The sequence below is a fragment of the Lycorma delicatula genome, chromosome 1 (assembly GCF_047948215.1).
Source record: "Lycorma delicatula isolate Av1 chromosome 1, ASM4794821v1, whole genome shotgun sequence".
Taxonomy (NCBI): domain Eukaryota; kingdom Metazoa; phylum Arthropoda; class Insecta; order Hemiptera; family Fulgoridae; genus Lycorma; species Lycorma delicatula.
The window spans coordinates 144,269,457-144,282,009 of record NC_134455.1 but is presented as its reverse complement, the minus strand read 5'-3'; the positions used below and the strand labels follow the sequence as shown (position 1 = coordinate 144,282,009).

The window sequence follows — 12,553 nt, the reverse complement described above, 5'->3', positions numbered from 1 at the left end:
CACTGCTTGGCTCATTCCTACTGTATTCCATACAAAAAACAATACGCCATCCTCATACTCACTGACACTCTTTCTTCAATAAATTGAGACTTCAGTCATCTTGTTCTCTCATTTATTACAAACCTTCTCTTACTTTCTAAAGATTTTTTTGATAATTTTTAGTCATCATTTGACTGTAGTTTACTCCATTATTATTTCTGTTCGCATTTTTCAGATTGTATATTTGAGTAAAGATACCTTGTTTTTCATATCAGTCGTTACCTCAAATAATTTTCAACTGATTTTTCTGAACATAATTCAACATCAGTATCCTTTGTATGAGTTATCCATCAAGTACTAATGAAGAATATATATATAATGAAGAACCATTCTCTGTATTAAAACCAATTCCAATCAATGCAACTTTAGCAATTAAAGAATGAAAAGTTCTGTCACATATGTCATACGGCAGGTGTTTTTGATTTTTCTTTACCAGCAAAATCCCTGTCGTACACAAAGCAAACTAATCCTTCACCGGAGGCCATTGCATCAACTACTAGACCCAAAATAAACTAAATTAAAAACTCACTCTTTGAAGTGGTCACCAACTAAAAATAAGTCATGCAAAGTATCTATTAAAAATAAATAAATCGGCTAAAAACCTCAACCCTTGGTCAAAGGGGATTGCTTCTCAGACTTGCCAGGGTACTCCTCATGACTAGAAAAGATGTTGAAGGAGCCTACTAGATGAAAAAAGGTAAGATCATAAACTACCACTGACAGAGAAAGCAGATCAATCTGTATGAACCGTATGTCCTTTTAGCCTTACCTGAGAATATGTCCTTTAGGGAAAACCTAGTTCAGGCATATTGCCCAACCCCAACTGGCAAACTGCATTTCCAACAAACTAGTCTCGGCACCTACTAAAGTGTAGTTTAGACAACTAGGAGAAAGGATACTTCTATTGTGTAGTTTTTAAATGGCAATAGTGTTTGCACAGGAAATAGAAAAAAGTAAGTCAACTACACAAAGACACTGTGGAAACATTGGACCAGACTGAAAAGTGATAATAATAAACAAGCACTTTTGTATAAAAAATGGAATATAAGCTATATGAATAAGCATAAAAATAAAATCTTAATGAAAATTCTTGTCTTTTTGAATATAAGAAAAAGCTATACAAAATGTAAGAATAAAGTATCAAACAAATTTAAGTAACATATTTATTCCAAAATATTGATTTGACTAAAGAACTTTTTTTATGAAAATTGAAAAACTTTTACTTGAATTAAACAAAAAAATTAACTCACAACTTTCTTACATTTAAAATAAAAACAAGCATGGCAGCATAATTAAAATTAATTGATAATGCAGTTCAATATCATCTTAACTTAAATCCACATCACACCATTAAATCCCTCATTTATTTTTGAAAGTTGACAACCTGTCAGGTAATTTCTTGACTGTTTGTTTCCAATATATCTGTTTCTTGGATTCATTGGTCCAGTAATGTTTTTTCTTTTTTGTCTGGCTGTTTTCCACCATTGCGTTGTGCATCTTCCCCAAAATCTTTGTCCTTCCTGAAGTTTTCCGTAGGTTGTTGGAAAATTGGTAACAGGGTCTTCAGCAACTTCAGTTTGTTGTGTCTTTCCAAATTACAGCTAGCTTTGACGTGGCATCTCTATATAGTGGAATTCTCTGCCATATTGCTTTGGTTGAGCCCCATTCGATGAGAACTTGGGTAAATAAATTTGTTCAATTCTCAGTTGCAAAATTTCATTGTGAAAGTGACCCAGTTCGATCTGTAATCATAATCACCTTTTTCAATTTCTCTTTTATACATTTTGGTTTCTGACTGGGCACAAAGTGTAATGTTGTCCGCAAACTTTTACACCATCAAAAGTAATTCTAATTATATATTCCCCATCTTTGGGGAATATCAATATGTATTGAACTGGCCCAGCAATAGAATACATTAATGTTTAATTCTTTTGGTAGATTCAAAGGGAATGGAAATCATGTTTTCAAGTCAAACTATTGCTTTACTGTCTGTATATAAATTTCTGGTAACTGGGGTAAAATGTATAGGTATACCCAATTGCTTCAGTACATTCCAAAATTCCTTCCATTTAACACAATAAAATCTCTTCTTGTAGTCTAGAAGTACACAGTACTAGAGTAGCATTAAATTCCCTGTTTCTCAATCAAATGTCTAACATTAAATAATCTGTTTATGTTTTCTTTTGTTTTTCACAAAGTCAGCAAACTCTGGTGGTGTTTCTCCATTTTTCAATCTAAGCAATGTTTCAGTTATTTATGATTATCTTACAAGTGTGTAATATCAGCGATATCGTTCTGTGGTTGGCACAGCGTAGTGTTTTGCCCTTTTTATGAAAAGGGATAATAATCAAAGTGGTCCAGACCTCTATCCAAACACTATTGTTCCATATCTCGTAAGTGACATCCACATCTAGGTCTATAAAGAATTTGAATATTTTGACATAATGTTCAGGACGTATATTTCCAGTTGCTTTATTGTTCAGAGTTTAACAATGGATCTTACTTTAAGATGTTTGGTCCTTTTGTTCCTGGCATTTCTGCACAAATAGATTACCTGTCTTTAACAAGATGCCAACTATTGGGAGTATCTCTTCAGTGATTGGTAGCCAGTTATTAGTCAATGGTTTTCCAGCTGCAGGTAGCTGTTAGATACAAATTTTATGTTAACTAGTGTAAGTTAAATAGTGTAGTTTAATATGTGGTATTAGTAAACATAAAATTTGGAACTGAAAAAGGAAAGAGGTGTTCTATATACCCATTTGCTTTCAACAGAATCTGCTATTGCAATAACTTTTAGCCACCTATGATTTGTTCAAACTTTAGCACACTGATTTTAAATTTGTCAGATGCATCATTCTCTTTTGGCCCGTTTCTACTCTTTTCTTTATTACTTTACACTTCAGCATTGTGGCCAGTCACAATGCTGACAATGAAAGTCACATGTCAATGAAACCATTGACATGGTTTCAAAATCTCTGCCTAATCATTATACGAGGTGTGGTTCAAAAGTAGGGGCTGATTGGTAACAAAATAAGAACAGTTACAAAAATGAAAAATTTATTAGTGGTTTCAAGAGTACTTGTTCAGCACCCATTGAGCATAGTTTATGATACTACCTAGTGTCATTCACAATTTCCAACAATGTTGTCTTCCAAACTTCTGAAAATTGTAGAGAAATATTGCTAATTGTAAAGTGAAGATTTTCTCTCACTTTTGCAATTACACATTCAACAAGATCGATAATTCGGACACCAGGCCTCCCACTTTTCTTTTCATCAAGAACATTGAATGAATTTCCTTAAAGTCATGAACCACTGCCACACTTTTTCTTCACTCAGTGTGGTAGGCCCTTATGTTTCATACAATTGATGGTGAATTTCAGCAGCATTATGTTCTCTTGCGTTTAGAAATCTAATCACTGTTCAAACTTCACAACTGGCGGTTTTTATTATTACCTCACTCATTTTACATACTGTCTCGTGAAGGCAAACAACAATGAAATGACAGCAATGTGATTGTTACATACTCAACAGACCACTTACAGCTATGGTGCATGTAGGGGCAATCAGTGTAGCCGGCCCTTACTTCTGAACCACTTGTATAATTTATCTTCTTGCTCTTGGTCTTACCCATACATTTTCTATTTGTTTATGCACTGAAGGTTCTGTAAACAAATTCCAGACTGCCTGGCATTTCTTACATGCCACAAAATTCATCTTAATTTAAACGTGCAACATTATTTAAACAAAAGCAAAGTAACTACACTTCAGCTTAAATCTATTTCAGTATATATATAAATAAATTACACCAAATATAATTTCTTAAAAGTTTATTATTATTAAATACAATGAAAATATGATAATAAATAAGATTATAAAAGCACCTTAAAAATTTTAATAACATTTATATTTTGGAAATGTATAAAATATTAAATGATACATATATAAGTGGCAATAAAATCCTTAAGAGATAAAACAATACATTAATTACAAACATCATAGAACATTTAAAAATTATACTACAATAAACATTATGAAGAAGAATCAATTTTAATAAGGAATTAAAAATCCAGCAACAGATCAGATAAAGTGTACGTTTAAGTAATCTCAGAAGAATTTTTCATCAGACTGACTAAAATAATACAGTAGAGTATGAGTAATCCAACACATCCAGTAATCTGACACCGTTAGTCGGAAATGCAAAAAAAATGTTTATTTCAAACTGTTCCAATGTCTGGAATAAAAAGTGTACTATATATATAACTGGAGCAGGGGTTTGCTTATAGTTGTTGCTATGATATTTATAGTAACAGTACTATTAATAATTTGTAGGCCACAATTATTGTGCCGTTGCCTACATACTTCTTTGTATAGTTTGAATTCCCAGTCAGTTCTAATTATGCTTGCAACTGACAATAATACTAGTTATTTACTGTTTTCTAAAAACTACTGAGTAGTAGAAAATACTGTTTATCCATGATTTTTCCAAGAATGTAGTTGATACACCCTAATTTCTGGTGAACTTTTTAAAGAGAAAGCCAGGTTCTTCTACAAGAAAATCATGAAAAAATACGATTTTCATGTATGGGCTGGGTTGATAAATTTAAAAAAATGTTTTGGAATTTGTTTGCTGACAACAAGCGAGAAACTTTCATGTGACATAGAAGCCATTGAACCATTTAGAGAAATTTATAAAAAACTGTATACAAGCTAAATCTTATCACTGATCAGATCTATAACGCAGTCGAGAGTGGGTTACACTTTGGAGACTTCTGAAAAAAATTTGTCCAGAGAGCAGAAGCCAATGCCCTGGTAGGAAAATGGTTAAAGAGTGAATTACATTCATGTCTTGCTTGAATTCCAGCAGTACACATAAGCTTCAGTTGTTAGTCCAAAGGCATTCAAACAGTTTTTAAATCTATCTGTTGTGTGAAAATCAAAATAGAGCTTGGATGATGAAAAAATTATTTGGCAACTGGTTTTTAATCGACAGTTTGTCGCATCAGTAAAAAGATTACTTCTATAAAAAAACTTGCCACAGAAAGCCTTATTATCAGACAATTGCTCAGATCATCCAAGTCAAGAGGAACTGAATCTCACAAATGTTTTCATAAAAATGATGGTACTACCAAACTTAACCCCATTTTTAAAGCCAATGGATCTAAATGTTATTCAAGACTTTTAAAATCCAATAAAAAAAAGTTTACAGTATTGTAAGTAAAGACAAGAACATCCTTGTTTCTCTGAAGACTACTAATCTCAAAAATGTTGTTTATAATCTAGTTCATGCATGGGAAAACATATTTAAAATTTTGTTAACGTTGTGGGATAATTATGGCCTAGTACTCTATCAATGTTATCTCAATATGAAAAAGATAAAACTGATATAGAAATCCCTGGAAACAGTGATCAACTAATGAGGAACTTTGTGATCTAAATGAACTATCACAGAACTATGCAGTGACACTGAAATCCTAACTGTAGATGACATTAAGGATGACTGCATCAGTGGAAGAGAAGATGAAGATTATTCAGCTTGATGACTGATGAGGGAATAATTCAAGATGTTTTGGGGAATTTATTGACAAGAAACAAGAAGAGTCGGCTGCACAGGTTCATACCATATATCATTGTAGTACAAATGCATTCTACACTTGCATCACATGGGCCACAGAAAACACATATCAGCAGCTGAGGTACTTGTTTTAAAAAAGATTACAAGAAAGTGTTTATAAGATATATTTTTAAAAAAAATACAAATTGCAATTTTTTTGCTTATTACCATGTTTACTAACACCATAGTGATAGTAATTAAGAACAATAACTAACGCCTCTACAAAATTTTTATTTTTGGCATTTAATTTTCTTTAGAATTAATGTTTTTTTACTATTGTATATTGTGTTATTAGTAAATTTAAACTGTTACATCAAAAACATTGGAAAATTTTCCAGTTATCTGACACAAGTTGGACTCATACGTGTTGGACTATCAAGACGACTCTACTGTAATCAAAAGAAAATAAATCTATTTTGTGAGAAAATGATATTGTACAATGAATTAGTTTATAAAAACAACATACACAAAAAGACCCATTCAACCCTTTAACTGCAACCAACATACTAATCTTTAGCCAACAATGCAGGCAAGCCAAAACTTGTTAATATACAGTGAAACCATTTTTTTCAGATACTGTTTGAGTCCATCTAGGCTGATTTTATAATTATTTTATTTTACACACACAATAAAACTAAATTTACACCAACAAAAAATGAAACTCTGGTCTTAACAAAGTTTCCAGTATGAGGTTATATAATTTGTCTACCATTGTCATTATTACTAGCTAAAAGTGTGACACTGCTTTTTTTTTTAAATCCTGCTGCTGTTTTTCCTTCATGATGCACTGTTTTGGCTTGGAGAATTTTTTTAAAAATCTCAAAAAATTGCTGTTAAATTGAAGAATAGTTTCTACTATCAGACTGTCACTTCTGCTCCATTCATGATCTTTTTCAACTTTTCCTGTATGTGTGGACATGAAAAACATTTTTTCTCTTCTGAGATTTTTATAACATATTTAAAAATAAATTGGACTTTCTACAAAATTGGACCAGACAAGTATCTTGAGCTTGTTAATGCTTAAACTGATATCATAAATGATTACTGCATTTTTCATCACGCTCTGCTCTTAACTGTTTATACTTATATTTAGAGTTCAAATATCTAATTAAAAAACTTAACTTTGACAAAATAGGTAAATGGCACTTCATCATGATGGAGAACCAAGTGTTTGCCTATTGATTGTTAATTAATTTAAGATGCAAGGATGTGGCACAAGAGTAACATGAATTTTAAATTTTATGTACCTAAAAGATAGATTTTTGGATCTTAACATTTTAAAACAGTCATCAAATATAACCTATATTTTAGTACATGAAAGGAAAATCAAGCTAATTTGAGAGAAGGTACAAAGAGGATATAAATTTTGCTCAATTAATTAACAATAGTTACTAAATGTTATTGAAAGTTAATAGAAATAACGAGAAGAGTAAATTATTGTTAAGAAGAGTCATTTTAAATGAAAACACAAACAGGTGTGGCTAAATATGGATATTAAAAAAAATAGTTTTATCCTTATAAAACTATTCCAATAAGTTAATTGGAAACTCAAATTAATTTGAAAAGAGTAAAAAATTATGTATAAGAGTATTTAAGTACCATTTCCATTAAATTTTATTAGATGGGCTGTATAAATACAACTGTTTTAATTAAACCATCTCACCACTTAATAATTATAATATTCTATATAAACATCTAATTTCATAACCTTACTGCACTGAGAAAACCAATTGTTATTTAAAAAACAGAAAAAAAAATTCAGGGAGTTTATCTACAAAGTAAGTGTCTCTTTCTTATCTGAGCTAATTACTGCACAAATTATCACAGAAAATCATATTTATGAACCAACTTTTACAACAAAATGGCTCTAATGGTACATGGAAATCACAAACATGGCAGTTAAAGGGTTAATCATAAAAAAAATTATAACTATCACACTGAATAAAATAACTGATGATAACGAATGTAAAACACACTGTAAGGGAGGTACAAACAGAAAAACAAAGCTTCTCAGTCTTATGAGCCACCAGGTTCCAATTCTGATGCTGGGGTCTCTGGTTCTTCATCATTATAAATATTTTCAGCCATTTGCCAGACCTTAAACAAACAAATATAGGTAATTAACAAAAAAAAAAAAAAAATTATTTGAAAATAAACTGAATCTACTGCATGGGTGCTCAACCTAAGGACAGCTGAATCCCAACTGTTATTGAAAAATACATTACAAAGCACTTTTACTAAAATAAACATTTGGGTTCAGATATCATATTGTTTTAACTTAAAATTTTATCAATAAAATTAAATAGTTCAAAGATAAACCTTAACATATGGTTTTTGAAAAAGAATCAAAGATTCATGTTCTAATAATTTTGCACTCAAGGGAAATAGGAAGGTAAGCATGGTTTACTGAAGGAAAATGATAAGTTTATATCAATGATGCATCAATGCAAGTGCTGAATTTGAGGGTGAAACCAAATAGCTGAATCTACTCAAGATTCTACTAAAACATTTACCTGCTTTTGGTAAGGCTTTGATATAAATTGCTTCATCAAGCCTAACTTGATATGCAGAGGTGGAAACTTTGTGTATTCTACTTGCTGTTTTAGGAGCATCGATATTATTTTGAGATTGCCGTATATAATCCACTTATGATTGTCATATTTAATTTTATCAAGAATGAATTCTAAATTATCGTAACCCTCTTTTAAATGGATAGAATGTCCAATGGGTATTGATGGATACGTATTCCCATTGTGAAGAACAACTTTGAGGCTTTTTTTAGACGAATCTATGAACAGTCTCCAACTGGTACTTTCATGCAGAATGTTAAATGAAGTCATAAGTACACTTACATTAGTGCAGAAGACTTACCTCCTTCTTCTGAAAAATATGGAAGAAAATCCTTTTTTCTCTATACCTGAACCAGGAAAATAAGCCAGTTGCTAGCAGCTTTTTCTCATTAAGCCTCAAACCAAGCAATTCTGAATTCTCTTCGATAACATGTAAATCTCAAACCAAATCGTTTAGTTCAGATTGTAAATAAAGCTCTGGTGCACAGCTATCTCTGGGTTTGTACTCCTTGATGTTATCTTCATTTAAATCACTTGTGGAACCATCCATTTCAAGTAAATTTTCTGGTAGATTTGGCACTGGATGTCTGGACCATGAGGAACTGCCATAAAGCGGATGGCATATTTGGATAGACGATTCTTTTTTATTCTTCAAATTGAAACTGTAAACACCAGTCTAACAAAAGTAATAATCATTGGTATGATTTCATGGTTCTTGCAACACCATTGGAACTCCAAATCTGAGCCCAAGTTTGTCTCGATCTCCTATTTTCACTCTGAAATGCGTACACATGTCAAACATAACTTATTAAATTTTTTTTTGCCTTTGCACCATTAACTCACCACAAATGTAACAAGAAGAATCTGCAGAATTTTTGCAGCCATTTTGAAAACAGAAAGCTTGCTTTATGGTCTGAAAATATATTTTCTACTGACAAAAATGCATTTGATCATGGAGGATAAAAAATAACTCTATTTATGCATACTGATGGTTGAAACAGCACTGATAGTAGTTGCACGGTGCATGAGTGGTGTGGATAGCTGCCAATAAATATGTTACATCTTGTTAAGTCTTGTCATAACCTATTGGCCAAGCTCTCCCACCATCTCGCCATCTTCAACACAACCTCTTCTGCCATCGGTTTGTGTTTAAGAAAACACCCTTTAATTTCCATATTTATTTGTACACATTGCTTAAATTGGCAAATATGAAGCATTAAAGACAAAAGTGGCCTTTTCTCTTTAAAGTGGACTATTTTGGTTCAGAAATTCGTAGACATACAAAAAAAGAAATTAAAGCTAGTCTTATATGCTTTCAAACAATTATAATGCAGTTTACTGAAAAAATTTAATTTCCCCCATATACTCATTCAAACATGAAGAAACTTTCAAATTTCTAATATTTTTCTTACTTTTTTTTTAATTTGATGATTTTTGAAATCTGAAATGCACTGTCAAGAAGCAGAGTATTCAAGTTTTAATTTTTTTCTTATTTGTCCCTCTATGCTCCTTGGTTGTAAAGTTAAAATAGTTTGGATACGATAATTTTTTATCGTAATATATAGGCATCCCTTTAATTTTTTGTAGCAGTAGTATGAAATAAAAAAATAAAACTGATTTATATTCTCTGTTATACAACCACTTTACTAATGTAAGTTTGAACCTTACTTTGTTCTGTATAGCAGTCACCTAATAAATATGTCAAAAACAAATGAGTGTATATTATATACAAAGTATTACTATTCGATTATCAACGAAAAATGAAGAAAAAGTGGCAGGAAATATATATATAACACAAAATAAAATTGAAGTAGAAAAACTAAAATATATTTTTAATTTTTGAACACGAATTATAAACAAACCAATTATCGGATATTACATTTTTTTTATACCAAATTACACACAGCTTACATCACCTGTTTAAAATCCTATTTAGTTTATGAATCACGTAGCATTTCTCGAACATGTATTAAAATGATTATGTCATCAATGCTCAAGTCAATTTTTATGTGACTTTAGGTCTGTATAAGTTAAACAATGCAATTTGTCCAATCCTGTGTGAGCATGAATTGACAGGATTATTGGTGCTTGTTCTAACTTGCTCAGTATGAATGCTGTCATGTGCAGTAAACAAGTAATTGCATGTTTATTGTCGGTGTGTGTTGCATTTCAAACCTATATAAAGGCAGTAACTCTTTTATTTTTATTAGCATTTTCCTGTGCAATAGGTAGCAGGTTTTTTAAAGTCTATCTTTTACTCACATATTTGTGAAGTCAAAACCATGTCGGAAGCAAAAAAAAAGGAACAGCAGTACAGTGCGAAATATATTAAATACGCATCTTAAAAAATCCATCATTGCCAATGTGCCTTACTTCTCAAAAAAAACCTTTTCAAAAGAAGCAATGAAGCCTTCCAGGCTACAAGATTATTTTAATAAAATTGCACTCACCTCACAATTAGGATAAGCCACATTTAAAAACAATAATTGCATTGCCCATCTTAAAAAAAAACAAATTGCAATTATTATTATAAACAGACGATTAAGTTTAAAAATGTTGGGGGTGGTAGAAAATGTTTGATTCTCAATGTGGGTAGTAGGTGATAAAGTATTTGAATCAATGATCTATACTATTATATAAAGAGAAAGAGTGTTTTTTTTTTTGTTCAGGATAAACAAAAAAACTACTAAATCAATTGCACCCAAATTTTTACCCATGATTTTCTTGGCATAACTGTGAAGGTTTTTAGATAAATTTTATCTTGAAAAATCTTTAAAAAAATATATACATAAATATTTATATAAGTAGTAGTGGAAATTTGCTAATTGTAGCACAAACATTAATGAATTGAATTTATGAATTGTGAATTATGAGGGCTATCAGTGTGAGCTGGGTTTGAACTGAATGATTATGAATATCTAAAAACTAATTTCTAGATTTTTTGAAATTCTGAGATTCAAGGGTTAAAATGGATTTTTGAATTTTTTTGGAACCCTATTATTTTAATTTATTATTACAATTTAATTTTATTTTTCAGTAAAAATGAAGAAATCAACCTGATTTTTGGTGAGTGTAATCTTCATGTCAAAAACCATTTTCTAGATTTTTGAAATTTGACCTTGAAAAGAGATTAAGGAAGATAACAAAAATGTTGAACAGTGATTGTAAATTTCCCCAATCCCGACTAGTAAAAAAAGTATTCAGTAGATTTGGTTTGCAAATACCCTTCATATAAATATTTAAAAATTATTTTTTTTTATATTTTTTTTTTAAGGGGTGTAAAGATATGCGGTGCTGTGGCTCAATCAACACAGTCACTGCCACTGTTACGGTATGTGTGTCTGGCTACACCTGTCTCTGGTTACTTGACTAAAAAACATAAAATAAAAAGATTGACCACTACAGGAAATGCAAGTAACCATATAGCGTGGATGAAGCTGTGACGGGGAGCTAGTATGTTAATATGCACTAAGACAATTCCATTAAAAATTTAATTTATTTTATAAAAATAAAATAAATGTAACCATCAGGGAAATAAATATACCCGAACAAAGTTTACATTGTAGCTAGTTTAATTGGAATCTTGTAGCAAATGTTTAAGGTAAAAATAGAATTTAAATTACACAGCTAAAAAAAAAAAATTGCAATGTATAATAAATTACAATTAAAAACTTTAAACCCTAAATTTATATTATTGACTAAGAAGGTAAATCTCTTCTTCTTCTAGCGTCTATTCATTACTGCATTTTGGCAATCCATACAGATTATCCTAATTTTAAATACTGTTCTCAAAACAGCTTTGCAGTAGTTGCATTGCATTAGGATAGTAAAATTTAAGCCACATAATATATGCTTACACATTTTATTTTTTTATAATATGTTTCTAATCATACAAATACAATTTAATACAAGGACGGTTCAGAAAGTAACTTTCACTGCAACATATTCCTAGTAGTAATGTTAGTGGGGCCGCCACTGACACATCGGCGTACTCTCTGAATCAGTGTCAATGTGAGCTGTGTACTTTAGACCATTTGTTTGTTATAACCTAAAAACATGAGCACTGCAATAGAAAATCCTGCGAAATGCAAGGTACATACTGTCATAATTTCTTAGGGCACAAAATGTTTCAGCAGCAGACATCTCCTATTGCCAGTTGTGTACTGTGTATGGCCAAATGTTATGAGTGACACTGTAATGCTGCAATGTGTCCGATTTTTTAAAAATGGAAGGACAAAAATTACATCAAGAAGCGAAGAGTGGGTATAGCCTTCTGTTGTGAATGATGATCTTGTAATTGAAATTGATGAAAATCAAAGACTCGCCACCTC

At 31.0% G+C, this 12,553-nt stretch overlaps 1 protein-coding gene and 1 long non-coding RNA gene across 3 annotated transcripts in view; one reads left to right on the top strand and one right to left on the bottom strand.

Moving 5' to 3' along the window:
* LOC142323509 (uncharacterized) overlaps window positions 1-12,553 on the top strand; it is a 57,217-nt gene that overhangs the window by 8,230 nt on the left and 36,434 nt on the right. The window contains exon 2 of the long non-coding RNA XR_012756107.1: window positions 11,260-11,288. This is a non-coding gene — a long non-coding RNA (uncharacterized LOC142323509). The remainder of the gene's footprint in view (window positions 1-11,259; window positions 11,289-12,553) is intronic.
* Window positions 6,043-12,553, bottom strand: part of Caf1-55 (chromatin assembly factor 1 p55 subunit) — a 54,276-nt gene continuing 47,765 nt past the window's right edge. For both annotated transcript variants that reach the window (XM_075363245.1, XM_075363236.1), the window contains exon 10: window positions 6,043-7,749. In XM_075363245.1, coding sequence (XP_075219360.1) covers window positions 7,669-7,749 — 81 coding nt within the window. In that variant the 3' untranslated portion in view covers window positions 6,043-7,668. The remainder of the gene's footprint in view (window positions 7,750-12,553) is intronic.